The sequence below is a fragment of the Phalacrocorax carbo genome, chromosome Z, assembly GCF_963921805.1.
Source record: "Phalacrocorax carbo chromosome Z, bPhaCar2.1, whole genome shotgun sequence".
Lineage (NCBI taxonomy): Eukaryota > Metazoa > Chordata > Aves > Suliformes > Phalacrocoracidae > Phalacrocorax > Phalacrocorax carbo.
The window spans coordinates 417,850-442,028 of NC_087548.1; the positions used below are offsets into that span (position 1 = coordinate 417,850).

General features: G+C 41.3%; 2 protein-coding genes across 5 annotated transcripts in view; one reads left to right on the plus strand and one right to left on the minus strand.

The window, feature by feature from the left end:
* MALT1 (MALT1 paracaspase) overlaps positions 1-20,582 on the minus strand; it is a 38,700-nt gene extending 18,118 nt beyond the window's left edge. Inside the window, exons 1-10 of one of the 4 annotated variants that reach the window (XM_064438349.1) lie at positions 20,266-20,582; positions 18,301-18,467; positions 12,816-12,937; positions 11,895-12,045; positions 7,640-7,818; positions 6,955-7,051; positions 6,250-6,282; positions 4,494-4,520; positions 3,325-3,357; positions 1,272-1,475 (exon numbers count right to left, since the gene is read on the minus strand). In XM_064438349.1, the coding sequence (XP_064294419.1) occupies positions 1,272-1,475; positions 3,325-3,357; positions 4,494-4,520; positions 6,250-6,282; positions 6,955-7,051; positions 7,640-7,818; positions 11,895-12,045; positions 12,816-12,937; positions 18,301-18,467; positions 20,266-20,426 (1,174 nt within the window). In that variant the 5' untranslated portion in view covers positions 20,427-20,582. Of the gene's footprint in view, positions 1-1,271; positions 1,476-3,324; positions 3,361-4,493; positions 4,521-6,249; positions 6,283-6,954; positions 7,052-7,639; positions 7,819-11,894; positions 12,046-12,815; positions 12,938-18,300; positions 18,468-20,265 lie in introns of all 4 variants that reach the window. The other 3 variants (XM_064438348.1, XM_064438351.1, XM_064438350.1) reach the window with 3 other exon arrangements.
* ALPK2 (alpha kinase 2) overlaps positions 20,367-24,179 on the plus strand; it is a 61,581-nt gene continuing 57,768 nt past the window's right edge. Inside the window, exon 1 of the mRNA XM_064438347.1 lies at positions 20,367-22,440. The gene's annotated coding sequence lies outside the window, so the exon portion shown is untranslated. The remainder of the gene's footprint in view (positions 22,441-24,179) is intronic.

The following is a 24,179-nucleotide window of genomic DNA, read 5'->3' on the forward strand; positions in this document are numbered from 1 at the left end:
GTGTTATTTTCATTTCAAAAGTTTAAGGGAAAAAAAAAAAAGAGCTGCTGCCTGCTTAAGCAGCACAGCCACTATTAGGCCTTCCATCTAATGCGCAAAGACGCATAGGAAGAATAAGTTTTATACTTTATATTCAGCCCTTCGACAGAGCTGTGAAACGAAAATTGTACCTGAGTCCTGCCCAAACAAGAATCTCAGTATTCAACTCAGTGAAAAGTCCTTTATTACTGACAACTGCAGAAGGTCAGAACCTGAAGTCCATAGCTCACCGATTTCCCAGTTAATGCTTTTCCTCATGGAAGGTATACCTTCACGAGAGGTATGCTTTGCTACCATGTCTCACTCTCCTGCCCCCCACCCCCACCACCAACACACCTGGTATCAGAGTGCAGCTCAGTGTCAAGGCAAACAAAATCACCCCTCTTCCTCTGTTCTTTACAGAGCTGGCGAGCGAGGACTAAGAGAGCAGAGCAGCCCCTCCCAGAGCACACCAGAAGGATGGAAATCCAGAAGTAAATAGAATTCTGCAGACATCCAGAAGAAAGACGGGATGAACAGCAAGCCCAGAACACATTCCATGCTGTACTTAGGGCTGCTCCCACCTCCCCAGCAGAAATGCAATCTAGCAGTCTAAGTATGCCAAGGCATTGGCCAGCCCATACCAAATCTTTAACTTGCAGGCATGGGAAGGAAGGAGGACACCGAATAGAAGTTCATAAAGAAAGTGTTTAAGATGTCTCCTAAAAGCAGCAAGGACTGCCGCCCAAGACTACATGATGTCTACTGCAGTTACAGTCTTCAACTACTCCACTACTAGCTTGTTTCTAGAGTACACTAATGCAGATGACACAGACTACTCTTGCTCTTGCTTAAAAGACTACTACAAACTAGTACTAATGACTTCTTAGTACAAATGCGGGTCTTCTCAGAGCATGTTGTCAAATATGCTATACAGATGCAGCAGCTTTTAGCAGACAAACACATCAGTACACACAAACAAAACAGTGCGTTGCAGTTTTAGGTGTGGTTAAAGAAAAATTCCAATCTTTTTATTTGTTCTAAAACAAAGAAACAATAACACTCTAACCGATGTCAAAGGATATGATGGCGAGTGTTTTTAACTTACTTTCCCATTCTACATACATGCTATCTACCATGACGTTTGTTTTGCTATCACATACAGTGAGCTGGCAGGGGTAAATGCCAGGTATCTGTGTACTTGACACATCACAATATTGACCTACTTCAGAAGGGGTATCACATGTTCTTACCATACACTCCTTTGTCCAGGAGAAGTAAAAATTCATCCACTGCATTTCGCATCTCAGACTCAGTAAGATCCAGCAAAGAAACAACTTTGAAATCCAGCTGTCTTAGCAAATTGGTCAATTCATAGACATCTACCATTGGAGCCTTGAGCTGAGGGTGATTCCAGTAGCTCATGTTTCCTATTAAGAGAGCTACCTTGTCTGTTGCTACAAAGACAAAGGAAAACAAAACCACAGCATGTTTATACGTTCCATGGGTTCAATACCTTTACATTTAATTTATTCTACAGTGAAAAGAGTATACAATCTCACTTCAGGCACAATATTCTATATGATTTTAAATGTCATCCCACATCAATAATACATCTCAACTCTTCTCGTCTGAAAAAGAAAAATAAAACAAGACCCAGCCATTTCAGCATGGTCTGACAGTTAACATATTTGAACTGTGATGCACCTTAGGCTGGATAATCTGTCAAGAAGCGAATCACTAAGGCAGTCTCCCATTTCTTTCATTCTTCTGAAAGCACACACTATTACTAAATTCCCCCACGCAAGAAGTTTAATAAACATGAAAATTTTTTATCACAAGTTGCCAAAGCTAAGGCCAGCATGCCTTCACAAAAAACTCAAGTTTACTTAATGCTTCTTAAAAAATAAAACAAAACGCCACCACACACAAAAGACCACTTTCACCTCTCCATCTCCAATGTCCTGCCTCTCTAAAACATGGTACGTTTAGGTGGAAACTTTTACAGGTCAGAAGTAAAAAGTCTATTTTCTGTTTGTTAACATTTCTTTTTACCATTGCTCTGGTTAAAATCAATTATACAGAGATGAGAAATTTACAAAATTCAGAGGGAAGTCTACTGATATTCTCAGTTTGAGATACATTCGCTTTGACTTTATTAAGTCAGAAGTAATTCTGTTGTAAGTAAACAAAGCAGCAATGAAAGGGAAAAAATAATCACATTGGCAGAAATGCTTCAGATACCACTAGCCTGATTTTTATCCTAAATTTGCACACTAAATTACAGAAAGGCACTTACTCAAAGCAAGGCATCTCCTCCCTGGTTTGTTACTTCTCTCCAAAAGCAATTATTGTCCCACAGCCCTGGTGGCAAGTGAGATTATGTGAATGCCCCAAACCTGCTTCACAGTCAGTACCCCTGCAGAGCTAGATCCAGAAGAGAATCTCTGTCCATAGCCTCAATGCCTAACATTTCACCTCCTTCAAACAAGATGTTTTAAACATTTTTGCAGCTGGGAAACCTCCAAGGTCTTGAACAGCGTAAATTATTTTAAAGAGCAGAGACTGCAAGCAACAGGCACACTGTCATTGAAAAACACTTTTAAAAGTACAAGCTTTCTAATTTAGAAAAGATGAACCAGGACTGGGGAGCATTTACACTCCCTCTCACACTGATGAGCCTGAAAGAGTGGTAAAATTTTGACAGAGGCAAGCAGCCTTTCTAACTGGTTTAGCATTGACAAGACAACGTGCCTGACCACAGTCAAGTCTACCATGCGAATTTAAGAATGCGATAAAAAAACCCCAGCAACCATTCTTCATAACACACATATGCTAACCATCTATATTTATACCTCAGCTCAGGATCAAAGCATCCACACACGGTGTATAGGAAGAGCTGAGCTTGCAGGGACAGCATACCCTTAGCAGACAGACTACCAGTCCTTTTTATCACATCATCCTAACAGCACTGCCTCCAACCGTTGAAGTATTCAAAGTAATGGAATAACACACTGCCTAAGGTCATGGACAGAGGAATTTCAAACAGCAAACTGAAACAGATGAGAAGCTGTAGACGCTCCACCGAGTCACTAAAAATACTGGTGCCCTCACCATAGTTTACTACTGAAAGGGCATGCAAGCGTTATAAAGAACTATAAAAATACACAGAAGTTTCCCTCCCCACAGCTATTTACACGCACTACAGTTATTTCACCAGCAGTGGCAGAAGAAGCAATATTCAGAAGAAGCAAAATCTATTTCCTAGATAGGAAATACATTCATTACAGCTACAAAACTACTTACCAACAGGTCTGTGATTTGATTGTTCTTGTAGGTCTGCTTGAAATAGATTAAAAGAGCAGATCGTCAGTAACTACAGTCATAGTCGCCATTGAACTGCATGTTCCATACAGCCACAGACTATTGGTACTGCTTTGCCTAATAAGTTACTAGTTTAACAAAAAAAGGTACTTTTTGTTTGTCTATTTTGGTGGGGTTTAGGGTGCTGTGGTGGTGTTGTTTACCTGATTTCCTTCACCGTCTTCCAGCAAACATAGCCTAATAGGATATGAATAGCTAGTTATATAAATTAAGAAATAATAGATGCTTACAGTATAATTTGGAATTGCACAAACTGCACATCAGCATCTTCAGTAACACCCAGAACAGTTCATCCTCTCCAAATGAAATGCAGACATGCAAGATGGGGGATGCTTAGCAGGGATGCCCATCTGTATATGGAAATTACTTTATTTTGTACTTCACAGAAGGATGGTAGAGCCAATACTCTGCTAAGAGGAACCGGTAAGCCAAAGTGGCATGCCTTGGATAACACACTATGTATCATGACAGTACCACTTCAGTGACTAGAACTAAGTCTTGTCAGAAGTAAACATACGTTTTATGTCTAACCCAGGAAATTATATGGGCTTTGCGATTTGAGATTTGGGAACACCATATAGGGGATAATACCTTATGGAGTACTATTCCAGATCTACATTTCTAGAATAAACATGAAATAGGCTTCAGGTCACATTAGCTCACTCCAACATGTATTTAAGATATATGCCAATTCAACATATCATGGGTGATAGCCAGACACCCTACATCTTTTTCACCTGAATCATCTGAAAAAGCAGCAACATACTAAAACTTAAGAGTCCAAAGAAAACACAGACAAGAAAGCAAAAGATAATTCCTTCTGTATTTGTATAAGTATACATGCGGTATAAAAGAGCAGCTTTGCGTGATTTTACAAAGGTAATAGCAAACCTATGATTCACTATATTCTTCAAGATAATTTATTAGTGCCAGAAAGCTGTGCTGCTCTTAACATATCTGCCCCTATTAAATCCCCAGTTATAAATACATCAAAATAATGTAAACTATATACTGTAACCCAGCTAGGCTTCAGTGATTTGTAACATAAAATGAATATGTGAAATTAAAGTTTTTCAAAACTTATCACTTACCTGATTTTTGAAGATCACTTAGGTCTTCTGTGAAGAAATACAGCAATAAAATTGTAGTTTAGACAAGAAGCAAACCCCACATTTTTATAAAGAAAAATATAAAGTGTCATGCCATTACTAATAGAAGCCGAACGTTAGAAAACAAACTACCTTTCCAAAAGGCATTTCTGTAAATCTAACCTTTCCTATGCTTATTCCACATGCAGAGAAGAGAAAGTTCTAAATCACTACACAAAGTTATACTAGACACAGCATTATAATATAGTAGATATCAAAACAAAGAGAGAAAAACATACTATGCCTCAATCCCACAACATGCAAGCACCTTGAATGAATAAGGAGCAAGATGCCAGAATCACCCATTAGAAAAACAGATGCTTGAAGGACTGCTGGAAAAGCAACATCCTGAGCAAGAAATCTTACTTTGTAAAGCCTTCTGTATTCAGAAAGACTTCAGATACAGTTTTCAAACATTCTAAGCTACTACAGGTTTCACCTAGTTATTCTAGGAGCACTGGAAACCATGGGAAAGAAAAATAATTTATCTGAAGCACCAGAGGTCTCTTAGAGCAGGCCCGCTCCAATCAGTGGAGCCCTAGGCAGACATCTTAAGCCACAAAAGCAGGCTCACATATCCAGGTGGAACACTGTAGTGACCCGAGGTGGTATTACTACTGTAGCTGTTAATGTGGCTTAGTAGCAGAATGACATTGCACCCAAGCAAACTGTAGTTTGGGTGTAGACCCCCCCAGACAATACAGTGGTTATCTTCTGCTTCAAAGGGTAGATGAGTTACAGGTAACTAGACGGCTTCTGCATAGCACTCCATCAGGTCATGCAGACACCTTGAAGCCAGAAAAGATGTGAAGGCTCAAAGCAATGATTGGTCTCAGCAGCTCTGCCATGGAAGTGGCTGACACTGAAATGCATGTCACTTTTATATTCCAGTGAGTGACAGTACACAACCCTGTCACAACGTTTAGCCCTTTTGTTAAAGGTTTAGGGGGAACACTGGCTCTGGTTAAACTTTGAGCAAGAAATGCTGCAGAGCAGTTTAATTCCAAGAAAATTCTATGATTCTATGAAAAAACAGGGTGGAGAGCCATTTATTGTACTCTGGAAATGCATTTTTTTTTTTTCATTGTTGGTAGGTAAGCTGGAGGGGGGGGGAGGTTGCTGCTGCTGTAAGCATTCCCTATGATGTAAATATTACAGTCTTTGAGATGCTCAGTAATCAAGGGATGGTATCAACAGTAAAGGTCACAATACACTTCTTCATCCCCATTGCAGCAAAGCAAAGGAGAACAGAAATCGTCCTAATAAGGCTGCTGGAAACACCTCTTGCAGACACAGAGCAGACAGCATAACTAGCTCTATCCAGCTCTCTAAGGTCACCCAGGTTCCTAAACATCTTCAGCTTTTCCTGCAAGGATGTTGCCTCCTGAGCCCAGCCAAAGAAACCGCAAGACCTTTACATTTCACTAGAAACTGTAAGCACAGAACACAAAATCCATGCAAAAATCAAACAACTCTGAATACTACAGAAGAAAGTAGCTTTGTTTTTGTCCTGCGTGCTCTAGATTGTGGTATTGAGGCAGAGAGAAGCACGTGCAGAAGGAACATTGCATCACACAACAGTGCTTTAAAGTAGACTGAAGTTCTTAACCCACACATGCTCTTCAGAAACATACTCAACAATCTGTCACCCCCATCATCAATTTTTAAAAACTGATTTACAACTAAAGGTTTACTTTACCTTCTGTGCACTCCACTGCCATAGCTTTCTTTCCTTGTGTTTTAAGGGGGAGGCAAATTGGAAGACAATTGCTCTCAGTTATGAGAGTTAGCACGTGAAGGGGAAGTCAAATGTCACTTCCTAGCTTCTCTGCAATCTCACTTATTTTATAGCAGTATAAATCAGCACTGACCACAACACTGTATAGTAATTATTACTAAAACTCAGCAGAACTAAACTAGAATATTTCTTAGGATAGGAAAGAGCTTCTCATAAAAATATGCAATAGTATTCCCAAATAGATCTGGAAGCTCTACAAACAGATATCTCCTCTTTAGTTTACTGCAAATATGTGCACACGCACTAAACCATGTTACATTTGTTTATCTTGCTTGCTATGAATAATCTCACCTCCCTTGATTGCTGAAGAACTCAGTGTAACACAGTTCATACAACCAACAAGGGTTAAACTGTTGTTTGTCAAAAACCATGAAGAAATCAGCTTGCAATCTGCTGACAAGACACGTATGTGCTAGAAATGCCAAAAAGCGGTAGCACTTCTATGCTGTTTACCATAAAAAACCCAAAGCTCTTTATTACTCATAAAGCTCTAAAATTCCTAAGGCATGTGTTTGGTTTAACACTGAACACTTCAAAAATAAATTCTAATAATAGGGAAGAAATTGATAAATCAGCTGACCTATATCAAACATGAAAACTTCTTACCTACAATGACTTCTATCTTCTTGCTGTCTTGATCTTCCCGGTCATTGAATACATGACACCAATATGTCCCTTGATGTTCCACATCCACATAAGTGACCTATGCAAGCATCATCACAGTCATCCCACCAGACCCCAAAAGAATACCTGGATCAGTTTCATTTAAGCCCACATGCAAGAAAGAGTAAAAACTAAAAGCAAAGCCTAAGCAAATCCAAAAGCTGCTGATACCCTCATTCTTCAGTAAGCTGGACAGCGTATGTGTTCTAGAAATCCTTTCAAGAATTGAAGAAAGAATGCAAATCCACCTCACAGGCTTGAGATGCACGAAGCACTGAATGAGTTGTATGAGCTGTTGCAGAGTGCTTTGCAGTGCAAGATAGAAAGAGAAGCTTTCATTTGTATTGATACTTAATCTTTTTTATGTCAGCATGTCACACTAATCCAAAATACCCTACAGCCTTACATCCCATGACTGCTACCTGAAACATGTTCAGGATTAAAATCACACACCCGAGAGCCTCAGAACAGTGTGAGCAAATAACAGAACAGGAGAACAACTTATAGGGAGCACTTCCCCAAGAGGTTTTTCAAGGCTATGAAGAAGTTATTTTTTTCAAGAAAGCTTTATGTGGTAAGTTAAAGGACACATTAGTCCCCCAGGGCTGGTGCTTTGCCATTAACTTACCATGTAGACATTTTTGCTCCCATTTGCCAAGGGAAATCCATTTCTGAACCACCGGTAATGAGGAATTGGGTTTCCAACAGCTCCACATTCCAATACCAAAGCATCCCCCACGGTCAGGTTTTGTGACTGAGGCTGAATACAAATACGCAACTTTTTTTCAGGCAAACTAATTAAGCTCCCTTTAAAAAAAAAAAAAAAGGAAGGAAAGAAAGAAAGAAGAAAAGAAAGGGTGAGACAATGTAACCACATATAGTCTAACAAGAATTGATGACATACGGACCATCTCCCTGTAACCCTGTAACTATAACAAATTTGGTCAAGGAAAAACTAGAGAAGAGATGCCCATAAACTTAATGTTTAATTGCAATGAAATTAAGTTACTTGTCCTTTAGGAGTATGCTAAAAATGAGTAGCAATGGATTCCCAGTTCTTCAGCTGAAAAGTAAAAAGGAATGAAGGAATACACCCCAGAACTGGGGAAGGGGGGGAAGGCAAAGCCCTCTTTGCATTATTTATTCCTGCCTGTAGGATACAAAGGCTCCAGATAAAGGTGTAAGTACAAAGAAGAGTGGCTACTGAAGAACAGGACTGAGGATCCAGCTTGTGTGCAAGTGTGGACACAGGAATAAGAATTTAAAACATAAAATCAGTTTGTTTTAGCATATCCTTATTCATCTCATTCTAAATTGAGCATCAAACCTTATGGTAAGTGTACTAAAAAAGCCAAAAGCTAATAACACTTAAACATCAGCCACTGACACGTGCCTATATAGAAGCGTCTTTGGGAGAGAAGCCTGTTCAGAAAACCCTAAATGCATTAAAGACTTGTCCAGCTGATGCAATGTAAATTTCTATATATGATAAAACTTATTGAAACAAAGTGAAATTCATTTTTAGAACATCCACTACACTCGGAAGAGTGCTCCACTGACAAGGTTTCTGATCTCTGCATACTGAACAGTTCGATTAACTGACACATAGTTCAGCAAGCCCAGACCCACTCGTAAAGGTCACACCAGTGATCTTCTATCTCAGCTTCAAGGCCACTCATCTTTACTTTTAGACTGCACATGTAGACAGCTTTTGTCATCAGAACTGTTCATGACTGACAATTAGGGGGTGATGACATTTTCCTATGCATAGTAAAATAAAGGAAGACAGCGATAGAGATATCTCTGATCTACTAGTGTCTGAGCTTCTTCATGCACTATAAACTTGTATTTCAGAAGTTTTACAAACAGATGTTTCATATTTATGATCAACGTTAACTACAGTTTTTAAAAGAAAGCTGTTTTTCCTAATGCAGACTTGATACTGGTAAAAAGACTGGCAGTTGCACAAGCAAATATTCTGTTCTACGACCACTGCTGTACGGCATTTCAAATACAGAGACTCTGGCTTACCATGTTCTCTATCAGCTGGGGTTTTTTTTTTCTTACAAAGAGCTTTGTTTTCTCTACCTGTTACCATAGGAAAGGTTTTTATATGTCAAAATAAACTTTACTCCCTTTCACTCAGCTTTTTACAGAACCTTCTTTCTCCCTCTCTCTCAATGTCCCAGTTTGGTATCAGGATCTTTCAACAAAATGTAAAGAATTAATTTCCCCTTAGGGCAGAAAGACAGAAATAAGGTAAGATGGAAAGGAACTGCTGATGTAGTCAAATTAAACAGCGTTAGTCTTTAAGACAAGGAACACAAAAGTTACAGACAGTGAAAGAGAACATAAGATTGAAAGATAACATGGTTTCTGTTTCTGGTGTGACTCCTTACCTGCTGTCTCATTTACAGGCTGTCCTTGGTACAGCCTGTTGTTGTATCAGTTACAGAATGCACTAACAAGCCTGTAGCAGTATCTTTCAGAATTGTGTCTGGCTGCCTCACTGACCTCAAGCTCACAAGACAGCTTGTGGAAGACAGCTTTTACAGAATGGAGAATGGTCAAGCTCTCAAACAGAAAGCAATAAAAAGAGAAGAGGAAAGAATATCTGAAAAAAGAAACCAGCCAAGGGAACAGGAAAAGGAAAAGAAAAAGAAGGGGGGGGGGGGGGGGGGGGAAGGCAGTCAGCAGCTGAAATAGAAGATTTCATAGCTAGTCAACATTTGCAGAAATGGTACTGTCAGTGTCATCTAGTTCAACTGGAACACCAGTAATCCCAAGCCAAGCGTTACAGGGAGAAGGCATTCATTCAGTGCAAGCACTGCATAACCCCTTTCAAGTTTCTCTGTACGCACCCTAAGAGGGAAAGCTACAGGAAGAAGCAATCCATCCTGCCCCTTACCCTTTTACCCATCACCAAGACTAAACACACTAAAATTCATTTCCACGGTGGTTCCTGGTTGGCCAAGACTCATGGAACATAAAGCAAGGCACAGGTCTGTGGATACCTGTGGCCCTTTAATCATCAAACTTTTGCCACAAGTGTGAAACAACATACTGCTGTTTTTCTCATATTTTTTCTTAAAGTAGTCATTACAAGCTTATTAATCTCAGTTTCCAGGTGTGATCAGCAAGAACTAAAACCACAGGTTTCTAACTTAACAGAACCTGAAGCAGGCGCAAAGGAAAAGCAGAATAAATAATCGCTTATATAAGGGACCGAGAATACTTCAGAGATTAAGATGTAAAAAGGTCACCTCAAAAGACATTGCAATAGCTTTTGATCTCTTACTGGAAGATAGAGAGAATCTATCTCTTCCTGACATGAATAATTTTTATATGTGGGATGCAAGTGGAAAACACCTTTGACTCGTGACGTAAGACAAAATAAGTACTCTTCAGTCTGAAAACAGTGGTGGATTTAGTGCCTGAGCCAATGCCTATTTAATGCAATTGACTATTCTGTAAAAAAAAACAACAAAAAAACATCCAAACAAAAGAACCCACAAAACCAAACAAAAACAGAAAAACCCAAACCAAAACAAAACACCCTCAACCCCTACACATACCAGAAGACAACACTACTCCAGCTACTTCAGAAACTAGAAATAAACGCACAGTATTAATAGACTAGATCAAAGTAGTAAATTTCCAAGATTTTCTTTACGTTCCACTAACAAATTCCAGTACGAGGTTGATACTGCTGAGTAGACAGCTATTTAATCTTATTTGCTTTCTGCTATTATTCCATTCTCCTCAGTCTTCTTCCACAGTTCCATCATGTATGCTGCAGATGGAGATTAACACATCACTGAAGCAGAGGTACATTCAAGCCAGTGCCATAAATTCATATGGACTTACACCGGTACAGTTGAATTACCATGTCTTTTATTATGCAGGTAACACACATTTGACTGTTAGCTGACCATTTATAAAACCCATGAAGATGCAATTCACACCAAAAAAACTCAATTTAACTCACATGTTTTTTCTTCTCTAAGTTTATTTCAGAAAACTGTTGGTGTGTCTTCACTATTATCTGGGTTAGTTATATGAAGTTGAAAAAGTTGCATTAGCAAACATACATTCTGCAACAGACATACCCATGGAGCCCCAGCCTCTCTCTCTTCTCCCCAGGCGTTCTGGCAAAGAAAAGAACGTGCTGGGTTATCTTTCCTGGCTGGTACACATGTAAGATTGTGATAGCCTATTATGATCTGAAAACGAGACTGGAAGGGAGATCTATCACTTTGCTACCTGCCAAACCTTATTCCAGACCTCAGTCCTGTTTCCTCAGAGTGCAGTTAACACTCTCTTCATTCCACAGTATTTAGGTTTTCTGAAGTGTCCAGGCTTCCAGCACACATGTGCTCTTCTTTAGTTTACTGCTCTGACCTTCTAGGTAAGGTAAGACTTCTTTCTAGGAAGGCAGAGAACTTCATTATATTCTCCCATACCAAAATCCCTTTCTTCTCAGACTGGCAGCACAAAGATGAAGAGGAAACAAACAGTCCCAAGTATTGGGCCAGAGCGCATCGGGCAAACATTCAGAATAGACTGTGTGTCCAGTCACTATCGAGTTACAACAAGAGGTAAACAGGTAAACAACAAGAGAGTTAAAGAATTGCTTCTCTGGTCCAAGAATCCTCTAAGACTTAAAAGGATCTGAGACTGTGTGTTTTCCATCTATCTATTCTTATCCACCACTGTGGAACTTCATTTCTCTTCTGCGTTTGCAACTAGCGCAAGAGCCCAATAACTGGATACTGCATTTTTAACACATCTTTGCAAGACATCTGTGCAATACAGCAATGGGGACCCAAATTACTCTAACAAGTGGGAAGACAGACTTTCAGAAGACAGTTTTTGCCACTCACCATGAGATGTACCCTGGAGATCACAAACTTCAAGTCGTGCCCACCGACTGAACGCAAAGGAAGACTCACTGTTCACTCGACAGATGTAAAAGCCAGAATCATTTACATTCACTGGATTCAAAATGAGCTCTGGAGAATTACCATGGGGAACCTGAATTACAGGTGAAACAAAAAATATATTTAAATTTAGATGGATTTAATCCAAGCCAGGATCTAACATTAGAATATTTATTTCAATGTCCATAACACCAGCCTCAACTCATTCATTTACTTGAAACTTTCCTATGAGATAGTCTTGTTCTAGGTATTCAGTAGCTCAGAGACTATTATGATTTAAAATATCATAAACTTACTGCATTTTTTAAAATAGTACTTAGAATAAAATAACATTAAGAAGAAAAGTGCATTCATCTTGTAGAAAAAAAATCAGGACCAGAAAGACGGGCATAAGTGTTGCCATTCAAATTCCAGTGACACCAGCTCACACACATTCCAGTATTTTATTGAAGAAGTCTGTGGCACCACCGAGTTCAGGCCTTCAACTGTTTGTTCTTAGGAAACCACTTCCCATCTGTCCAAGACCAAGTGTTTTGCATTTGTTCCAGCATGGCAGTTTCTCAGTAGCCTGTGTTAAACTTCTTAGTAGGCTATAGACAACTAAACTTACAGGTTCCTTACTGTCACATTCCAAGACAAGCCTCCAAGGATGAAGTGGTCTGACTATAGGAACCACCTTACTGTTTTAGCACTTTGATAGGTCATTATGCCGCATTTCTTAAACTTCTATTTTTGTTAGTATATATAGCACTCTCCTCTCCTTGAAATAAGAGTAACAGTCTTAAAAAAAAAAAAAAAAAGGCTCATCCAAAACCTATTATTTTCACCACTTTAAAAACCCCTGTATTCTGTATCAACTGTTACCTCTTTTTCCTGTTTGAACCACTGGTAATGCACGAATGGGTGTCCTGTTGCCCAACAGCACAGCTTGACGACCTGACCAGAATGCACGGCTTGAGAGTCTGGCTGTACAACAATCTTTATACCTTTATAAAAGAATTTACACATAGGAAAGTTATTAAGAAATACAATTCCACAATTTAAAATTGCATTTAAATTGTCCTTTGGGCAAAGAAAGTTTCTGTCATTAAATATACTTGAAAATAAATTTTTACTATGTACACATGCAGTTCCAATTAGTTGTATGACTTTAAGACATTCAAAACTGTCTTCCGTTACACAAAATCCATGCTTAAATTGATCAGTACTCTGCAGAGTTTACCAAAGATTTAAAGTAAATCATTCAGACATTTTAATTTGAAGATACTTCAATCCCTCTTGGTCTCTACTTCCAATGGTATTCCAAGTAATACTTCCAATGGCATTATAGATCCCTTCTGGGATAGGTATTCCCAGTTTTGAGAGTTTGCTCACTCCCAACAACTACTTTGATTTGTTAATCTTCAGATTAAGGTTAAGTACAGTCAGTTAATTCAACTACAACATAGTGCGTTTTTCTACTATTCCTCACGCAACCTTATCAGCTGAAACACTGGTTTCAGCTTTATGCCTTTGACTCCTGTAGAACACAGGACTGGGGTTTTCTTTTGCCAGTCTGCAAGGTAGAATCTTCCACTTCAAATTTTAACTGCCAGGAAATAGCTTGAGCAAAATCATGACACCGGTCTGATACGATCCAGTTGTTTTCTTAACCTAGACCATTCCAGAGATCTAGTTACAGCATGACAGCAAACACAGACCCACTCACTGGCGTACCAAGGTCATCAGAAGAGGGGAAGGGTAGGTGGGGAAGAGAGTCAACTGCAGAACAGGAAATGTAACCTCACATTGCTGTCAAAAAAATACATGGACCGAGGACCAAGGTGTTCAGCAATACTGAACTCATAAGCCATCAAAAGTCACTAGTTTAAAGCACTGTTTGCTATGGATGATAAAATGCATTTAACAACCCCAGTGGGACCACAAGCAATACCACACATTAATGACTAGCTGCTACAATACCAGTGTTGTGGGTTCACCCCAGTGGGCAGACAAGCACCACACAGTCCCCCACCCCCAGTGGGATGGGGAAGAAGAAAAGAAAGAACAGAAAGAAGAAAACTTGGGAGATCAAAATAAAATTAAGGAAGGAAATAAAATTGTTTAATAAGTGAAGGATGAGTGGAAGAATAGAGAGGAACACAAAACAAGTGATGCAAGACAACCACTCACCGCCTCCTGTGAGCAGACTGATGCACAGCCAGTTCCCAAGCAGAAAATGGCTAGGCCCTCCAAAACTCCCTCTTTTTCCCTTTTATTGCCGAGCATGATGTTACAGGGTATGGCATAGCTCTTTGGTTAGCTTGGGTCATGTGCCCCATTGTGTCCCTTCCTATTGTGCCCCTTCCCAGCCTATTGTACGCCCCCAATCTATTCACTGGGGAGCAGAGCAAGAAACAGAGAAGATTTTGATGCTGTGCAAACACTGTTCAGCAAAAACTAGAACATTGGTGTGTTACCAGTACTGATTTGGTCAAAAATCTAAAGCACACCACCATACAAGCTGCTGTGAAGAAAAATAACTCTATCCTAGCTAGGCTCTGTACAACTAGTTACAGAAAAAGCACAGAAATAGTGAATGGTACAGATGCACTTTATCACCATTTCATTACTCAGAAAAGAACAATCAGATCCAAAATAGGTATACATACTAAAAATTTCGCCTTTTAGAGTCTCCCTATTTTGGGAGAAAGTAGTTTCTTCTTTATAGTTTAATGAAAACACATTGCATCTGAAAGCGTAGTCCGGTACCGAAGCAGTATTCCATATTGCTGGGGGAATAATGTTACAGAATAGTACAGAGTAAACCAGAAGCTGTGCAAAAAAAAAGAAAAAGTTGCAAAGAGATCACAGACATCCCGGTGCAAGACTCAAGATTACCATTCGCTCCAAGCCTTCTTACTACACTCTGCCAGGAGTTCTCTTTTTGTCTGCTTTGTTTCCCCTCGTGTTTAACAGCTTAGTCACACATCAGAACTTTTTCCTAACGGAGAATGTTTGAGGAAAGAAACCATAACAATTTGATCAATGAGTTGAAACCTGAGCAGAAACCCATGTGGTCAGACTGAAACAGAGATTATATGACATTTGGAAATCATAATCTTTGTCTAGCAGGGAAGTGGGCTGTATTAACTTCCCCCACGCACAATCTTACAGTTGATTACACAGGCAGCTTCTCCAAAGTAGCTATAGGACTTGAAAATTCCCTGCCTTCCTTCCTCTAAAATAACGTCCCTCTGTACCCTAGCCCCAAAGATCGCTACCTCAGTTCCTCATTTAACACTTCCTCCACTGTTTTTCATAAAGGCAGTGCCTTAAGTACAGTTTTTGAGCATCACAATCATCTAACATTAAGCAAGACAAACAGGAATTACATTACTTCAATTTAAAGGACAGAAAAATTAAGGAGACTTGCTCTTTCCAAAGACTTCCACTTTTTTTTTAATCTCTCCTGATTTGCATCACTAACATCTCTTACGAAAGCAGTTAAGAAAAATTAATTCTCTGAAAGATTAGTATTTTGTACTCCCTGGAGTTATTACAAACAAGTTCTGAGAAATCTGAATCATAATTTCTTTGCAGTTTCCTTTATTTTCCTGCAATTCATTCAGCACTATACAGCTAATTCCTGCAAGCATCGCAGAATTTAATGGGTCAAAAAGAGAAACTTCTGGCTTATTTTTCTGAATGATTACAAAGATACACAAAAAACCTTGATTTGCCCTGGAAAATGCAAAGTTCAAGTTTTACCACTGAGGATGGCAAACTGACATTTATGGGGGCCAGACTTTGAAGCATGCAGTGCAAATTAAGTACTCATAATCTTAACTATAATCCAACTGTTGGGTTCTTAACTTACACACTGTTAAACCTTTTCAGTCATTTCTGGAAACCCAGCCTCAATTACTCAATTTGGATTGAAGTGCCTGAACTGCTGCACTAAGAGACCTGCCCTCAGAGGAAAAACACCTCTTTGCTCTTGTTTCAATCCCCACAACTCAGTGAGGCTGCACAAGGACTAGACTGCAATACCACAAGTTGCGTATTAAGCCTTTTTTTCCTTCTTAGACTGGAAGAAAGCTCTTTGCCTTTCATTCATTTCCAGCAAGTTCTCAACATCACAAGATTAAAAAAAAAAAGGAAGAAAAGGCACAGAGAGGTAACCGAAGGAACAAGATGCCTAGACTTTTTTACCACCAAGGAGAAGTTTTAAAGTTATTATCATTACTGTTTTGTGTCTTTATAGGAAGATGATCTATGGAGTTAATGCAATGTGATAGGCAAGCCTCTAAGCTCTGAGAAACAAAAAAGTTCTGGAACTTGGTTCTAGGAGTCTATGATTCTCCAAGAGATCCTTTGTATTGCTGCAAACAAAGTGATGTCCAAGCTTGTAACAATACACCTCTGCCATAAAGGTACTGAGGTAGTATCACTGCCAAAACACACCACGAAGCAGCATCAAAACTGTACACTTATTAACCAGTACACTCATAGGTTCACAAACGTCTTTTTAACTGCAGCAGCTAAGCTTGTAGAAAACACTCTAACAAACCAGTATGACAGCTATACAGGTCTTACATTAAACAATCCCATTCCTAAAGGAATTTGAGCAACACGTATGCTCTTTTTGGTAGATTAGAACAAATGGGCAGTTATGAATTTGTACTTCAACTTCAAGCATCAACCACCCCTGAACATTTAAATAAACCCACCGCAAATATCAAGGCCTACCACTTCTTGTTAAATAGTTTAAAATTCTTTCTGACATGAACTTTCTTCAAATACCCTTTGCTTTGGTCTATCTTGGTTCCAGTTTCTCAGTCTCTATGAAGCTACCCAGTCCTCCTTAGAGGAGGATTAATCCATTCCATCATAGACCATACTGTTCTACAAGGGATTAATTTATAACACCACCACCTCTGCAGTTCCAAGGGGTCTTAACAAAAGTCTACTTATTGGCTTGATATCCTCAATACAAGGATATCTGAGCTATCTATCCAGTTCCCTAACTGATACCACTATATCACAATTCTGCTGTGTAGCAAGTTTCTGTTTTACCCAGGATTTAGTCTTCATTACATATTTCAAAATGTAACTTGACTGACAGCCATACAAAAATCCTCAATTCAATGGTGGTGATACTTGAAATTATCACAGATCAAGCAAGCACAACGTTTTGGCTTTGTGCAGGCACTCTCATAGAAACATGAACCGGGACAATTCTTGTTTTCAGTACTCCCCCAGTAACCACCATATGGAGAACAATAAAAAGGAACAAGCATTAACAGTGCAGGACAGCATGCTACTGCCTATGCCTCCACCTCAGCTCTTGCCTCTATGAGTGCAATCCACTCACACTGATAGAACACCAATTCCCCCCTCCCTGCCAAGTCTACGGTGGTATGCTTCAGCTAGGCTAAGTTGTCATGTAACTCAATCACACCTTGTTCAACACACCATGGTCCTCCTAGTACAGGAAGAAGAAGCAGCCTTAACTAGATGAAACGGCTGCAAAGCATTACTATAATTTACTTGAAAAATTCCAGAGCTGTCTTGACAATGGTTCTCAGCCCATGGCTTCTCTTCTCACACTATCCAAAGAATAGGACAGCTATCACCATGGCAAGGAGCTTGCTAGTCTCATTTCCACTCCCCGCTCTGAAGAGAAGCTTTTGCAACTTCCTAGTAGGCTGAATCTCACCACATCCTGAAGAAGGAGGACATAAAAAAGGGTCCTGGTTTTGTACTATAGCAAGAAGCACTTCGTCTACATGGTCTTACCTGTGCATTCCCTTGTGTTGCCCCACTTCCTAGACTTCTTGTGAATAAGCAAGCTGAATGTGTTAACAGAAAATAATCTAGTTCTATCCTAAGTTAGTCTGTTTTTCTGTCCAATTAACAAGTTGGACTAAATCAAACATGCACCAGAACTGGCACTAATTGGACCCTTCCCCTTCAATTAGGGTAAGCTATGAAATGCAGTTAATGAAACCTGTAGCCCGAACAGATGGCTGGCAACACTACATGTCTTTCTAACTCAACCATTTCAGTTCTATAAGCATCTCCCAAAGGCATAGTTTGATAGAGAACCCAAGTCAGCAGAGAGAATGACAGCTCCTGTCATATCCATGCAGCCAAGTCCAAGTCTACAACAATACTGCATTAAGCTTGCTTATCTACTTGGCTTACGTTTAAGCTCAGAATCACATGAGCCAATTACTACGGTAATCATATGAATGCCAATTACTAGAATTCAAACTCTAAATATGTTTTTACTTCCTGTAGAAAAGAAATACTTCAGTGTTTCCAGTGTAAAACAGTTGCAGTGAAAGCACAAACCAGAACTGACCTGAATGGCTGAGACACTGGAGGGCCTCTGTATGCTCCAGGGCCTGCAAGAACTCCACAAGCTCCACCACAGTGCAACCCCGATCTCCCAGCAGTTTCAGGAGGCTCCAGCTGGGACTTCCTTCTGGCTCCAGCACTTTGAGGGAACACTGCTCTAAATCCAGAGGGCTACAAAATGATAGGAAAAAGTCATGCCATAGACCTTCTTACTACTTTTTCCTCAGAAAGGAGCTGAGTTAGAAATCACTTGCAGACAAACAAAAAGATTAAAAAAGAGATGGGAAATTCCTAGCTGATTTGGACATACTTGCAGTGTTTCCTTCAAGTTTCAGGAGTTCAGAGATTGTACAGTGACACCTCCACAGACAGAAAGTGGTACTAGTGAGCTGAATGCTACAAAACGAGATGCTTGTACCTAACAATTCTGACCAAATGTATTAAGGAATGTTCTAATTTTCACTTTTTAAAGTCTCAGCAGAAGAACAAGTACAGCACCTTTCATTTTCATGTGCCTAATTCAGAAGTGGCAAAGAGTGAGTCAGAATCTAACTTAAAAGTCCAGGAAGACTTAGATTTTTCAGAGCAGTTGCTAAAACTAGTGACTGCTGCAGCTTAACTAATACACACACGTACTGCTACAGTGCAGTTAACTGCTCCCATAAATTCACCTCCAGATATAAACATGAATAGTTTTAAATTCTGGTGTTAAAGTCTTGATGCACTTTCAATCACAGCAGATTAAAAGAACACAGATAATATGGAAATAAATACAGCTATGGAAAGGCAATGCAAGTTGATGTATTGCCACTAAAAAGACTCATCAATGTTTCACTGAATCACAGTGCCATGCAAGGCTGGAGGCAAGATATTTTCACTTATCAAGTAGGCCTTTGTAGCACTTTACTGGATAATACAGAGGAACAAACATAGCCACAGGCTTTACGGACGGGTCATATCGTAGTCCTCAGGTTCTATTTCCCTGTATTTATTTAATACAGTCATAACAGAGAAAGGACACATCCTCACAATGTACATTCAGTGCTGCACTTGAAATGCCTTGGTATTTTGAGATGTGACCCTCTAAAGAAAGATCTTTAAAACCCACAGGAAGTAAAACGATCAGGAAGCAATCTAGAGAATGTGACCTACAAAGAAGGAGTTCAAGAAAATGAATTTGTTTACGCTAATATAGACAAAGGGAGCTACAGGGACCGGTCAACAAACATTTACCATGTTCCCTGCCTAGGGCAAGCAGCTGGCTGCATTCGTGTTGAGGAAAGTCAGGTGAGGTACAAGGGGGATGCTTTCCAAATGCAAAGGCAGCAAAGCAGAAAGCCATACTACGTGCACCCTGCTACTTCTTCGCTGGCAGCCCTCGCGAGGGACTAAGCACACAACTCCCAGAGACGGGCGATGCGTCCTCGACCCCGTCTGCCCCAGCACAGGGGCTTCGGTTAGGGGCTGCTCCCCTCTGTGCAAACGAAGCACGGGCCCACGGGGAGGGACAGCGCTGCCTGCACGGGCCGGCCCACGCCGGGTTCAGGCAGGAGCGGCAAAAAGGCAACTGCAGCGTTCGGCGGCTCTTCGCTGCGGTGCCAAGTTACAAAGGGGCTGGCGAGCAAAGACGAACCCACGCCCGCTTCACCCCCGCCGCCGGCTTCAGGACGGTACCACAGCTCGGCCCCACTGCTCACCCTCCCGTGTGCTTTCGGCAACGGATGCGCCAGAGCGCGGCCTCCGGCGGCAGCCCTCCCGCGATGCTCCCCCGGACGGACCCCTTCCCTCGGCCCCGCGGTGGCCCCTCGCCCTCAGCCGCCGCCCGGCCGCTCCACCCGGGGCTGCGCCACCTGAGCCCGGGCTGCGCCGCCTCAGCCCGCGGCGTCCCCGCCGCCGGGGCCCCTCCCGCAGCCGAGGGCCGCGGGCCGCCCCGCATCCGCCGGAGCCCGCCGCCACAGGCCGCCCTCACCTCAGCCGGACCCTGCCGCGGCTCCCCGCTCGCTGCGCCAGGTCCCGCCAGCCCTTGCCGGGCGCTGCCCGGTCCAGCAGCTCGCTGAGCCTGCGGAGAAGCGGCTCGGCCAGGCGGCTGAGGGGCAGCGACCCCGACGTGCTGCGCACCGGCTCCGACATCGCCCCTCGCCTGCCCCGCCAGCGGCTGCGAGCCACGGCCCGCCCGGGGCGGTGCTCCCGCCCGGAAGGACGCGCCGAGCGCAGCCGCACGGTACAGCGCGGCCGAGCGCGGAACGGCTGGGCCCGGCGCGGCGCCGCTTCCCGCCCGCCCCTGAGGGCACCGGCGCCATGTCCGCGCCTAGAGCGCCTGTCCACCTTCGGGAGGGGAAGGCCTTCCCTCGGCCTGGGAGTGCGCGCTCCGGCGCTGCTGAGAGCGCGAGGGTACCGCTCAGTGTTTCCTTTTATCCATTTTGAAATGGGGAAGTTGAGTGTTTGACTTCGAGGCCGAGGCTTGCTGCCAGCGCAGGCAGCTGGCACTGAGAAGGCCAGACATGGCCGGAGAGCAGGGAGCAGTCCCCTGTGAGAGGGAGAGGAGCTGGGCGGGTGGATAAACCGGGCAAAAATCATACAATGGGGGCAGGGGGCTCGCCTTGAGGAGAAGCTGCAGCCAACACAGCCATGGACCCCTGTCTGTGACACGTCCCCCTCCAGCGTGCTGTCCATTCCCACACAAGTGCCCAGCTTAAGGGGTCGGACGCCTTACCTGCCTTTTGTTGAGAGAGAGGAGGTACTACGCAGAGGGTCTCCCAGGCAGGGATGTTTCCATGACTGCTGTCCATCACCACTAATGGACAGATGAGTGCAGCCATGACCTAACGGGAATACTCATCTCTGGAATTACAACTTGCTCAAAGTGGACTGAAAGTGCCTTGGAAAGTAATTTTGCTAACCCTTTTAATCAGTGATCAAGCATTCAGATGTGGCTGCCTCTATTTCTGCAGTATTCTTTCATGCTACTGCAAGCTTGCCTTGCCTTCGCAGTGAGCAAGCTGGAGGTCAGGTGGCTGCGGTAGCACAGCATTGAGACCAAACCAGCACGCACTGATGTTCGCTAGAGTCCGTTGTCTCATGGGTTGCACTGCTCTAATCAAAACAGGCTGACATCTGCTTGGAAATAACGTGTCTGCCTGCAGAGCGCAGTGTAGCATCTGTCCTGACTTCTGTGGGGTCCAGAATCTCCGAGAAATAAGCCATTTAGTTAGACTTAACTTGAAGAAATTGCATTGAGTGGCTTTTCCCTGCATCATTAACCCATAGTTTTCCTCTTCTAATTTCGGTGCAAAACCAATCTGCATGGCAAAATGGATACAGGTAAGACAGTGAATTTGACTTCCTGAGTGTATGTAGTTATACACAGCTGTGTATAGCTTAGCTGCTAGAAAATCAGGCAGGTGCCTTTCACCCACCTTTGGTTGGTGAAAACTTGGGTTTCAGCCTTTTCTAGATCTTGAGCCCGGAGCAGTTTGTGCAATTTATTCCAGTTCCTCCTGTGTGAGACTTGGCCTCTTGGGTACTGGGAGTGGGAATACTTAATTAGTTCAGGATTCACTTATTTGCCTTTGAGGAACATGAACCATTAGGTGAATTTTTGTGTAGTGGTTGTTAAAAGTTCACTATCCACCTTTGATTTCCTCAACCTACTTGTTAGGAATTGCAGATTTTTGCATGTTCAGCAGAACTTTTGTGTGCTTAACTTCAAGCAAGAAATTCCCAGCCAGCCTAGCAAAGCAGTTAAGCATGCTTAAGCATATGCTTTAAAAAACAACCCGGTACTTTATTATGAAAAGCTAAGGCCAACACTTCCTCCCTCTCAAGGCCATGAGGAAATTCCCGTGGACTTCTATGGAAGTAGGATGTACCCTCTCATCACTGCCAACTCTCTCACTCTGTCTGGCTGAGGTTTTCCCAGGAAGAGCCATCTGCTGCATGTAATGAAATAGTCTCTCTTAAAAGTCAAACTGTTCCGTGATTAGACTCACTATACTAAGGTCACACTAGCAAAACAACACTGAAGCTTTCAGCTAGCTTCTCAGCTCTGAAACAGCATGCATAAAATAAATGTCTTTGTCTTGTAACACAGAGTCAAAACACAGGCCTGGCCCACTGCTAGAACTTAAAGAAGGAGCACTCAAGGGTAAGTGCACATGTACGGTTTGAGAGGTCAAATTGTTTATACTTTTAAAATTACTTGTCTACTTTTTTTTCCTGTGTGCAGATAGAATGCGTATCATAAAAGATAAATGAAGAAAAGCAAGTTACTTTAGTCTTAATGCATGATACGAATATAGTGATTTATATGGTTATTGAACAGGAAATATGAATTGTTATTAGCTTCTGCTAAAGTATAGTAATTTTTGCTTGTCTTAATAGATTTTTTTTTAAAATGTTGCACTTAGAATTCTGCTAAATATGTCTGAAATTACACTCTGATACTATTTCCACTGAGTTTCAGCAAGACAAACAATACTGCAAAAGTCGTCTTCCTTTTCTAAAGAATGTGTAAGTGATGCTAGGTATCCTGGAATATGCATTTTATTCTTTCTAAACATATATTGCACGGCCTAATGCTCACTAGGTAAAAATTTCCTCCATTCCTGAGAAGAAAATCTGGTCACTTGGTAGCATTTAGATGATCATCAGGCTAGATGCATTAATTGCTCATGCTGACAGTGTCAGATGCTTGGTGAATGTTAAAAATAGATTAAGACAGATCAGCGTTAAGAGTTGTGCTGTGATTGCTTATTTTAATTACTCTAGATTAAGGTCTTTGTTAGAGATGTGCAGAGCCAGTCATTTATTCTCCTTACATTTAGCCGACAGATTATACCTGTGGTGCTGTTTACGAGTAGTACACTAATGTTAAAAGTTGTCAAAAAGCCTTGGATGTGGAAGTTGAAGAAACAAAATATATGACGGCATATTTGGGAAGGACATATTTTCCAGATATCTGCCTTTTGAACAGCCAAAACTTCACTGATGTTTTTCTTATCCAAACCTTGTTAATACAATAGATATATGATAATGGGTTTAGATAATACAGTATTTTGCTAGTTTTGATTCTGACATCACGTGCTCTTTGACAAGTATGCTGCTCTAAATGTTTGATTTGATTGCAGTGTCTTGAGGGATTTATAGAAGAATAATATGGTTATAGCTATTGTTTGTGTTCCACCATTAGGATTCCAGACAAGACTGAGTCAGGCAGAACTACTGTACGGTACAGAAACAAACAGAAAATGCAGTCATTGTAAATCTGCATGCATGGGTTCTCACTACTCTTACCCCATCGAATGTTAGACTCTATAGTAAGCAAACTGCAGTATAAATACTTAGTACATCCTTGTTGTGAATGGAGTTCACAAAGTTATGATTGAGTTCTAGAATTCCAGTTTCTGTTGTTGTGAAGGTTTTAACTTTTACAAGGTAACAACATTTAAGAATGTAGGCATGATCACCACACTTTTGGAAAATGTTTTTATGGCTGTTTAGCATAATCGCTTTGGGAAGCTTCTATAGATTAGCAGTGGAGGAAAGCAGATCAGAAATTTCATGTGGAATTTGATTCCAGCAGTACTGATGGATGCATGGAAAAAAAAGATTCACAGAAACATGCCAATGTTGGTGAAACTTTTTTAAAAAAAGCTTTTAATGAAAGATTTGATTTCTGTTAAAGGAAAAGTTTAAAAAGAAAACATGAAAATAAGCATTTGAATATGACAAAACATGCATGGCAACCTTTCTGGGAAACAAGAAGTTGTGCGTTTCCGATTGTAAATATAAATATATTGTGTGTATTTCCAAAAGGGAATATGATACTTCATTTAAGAAATCTAAATTGGTGTGTAATGTCTGAGCTTATTGCATAACAGGAAA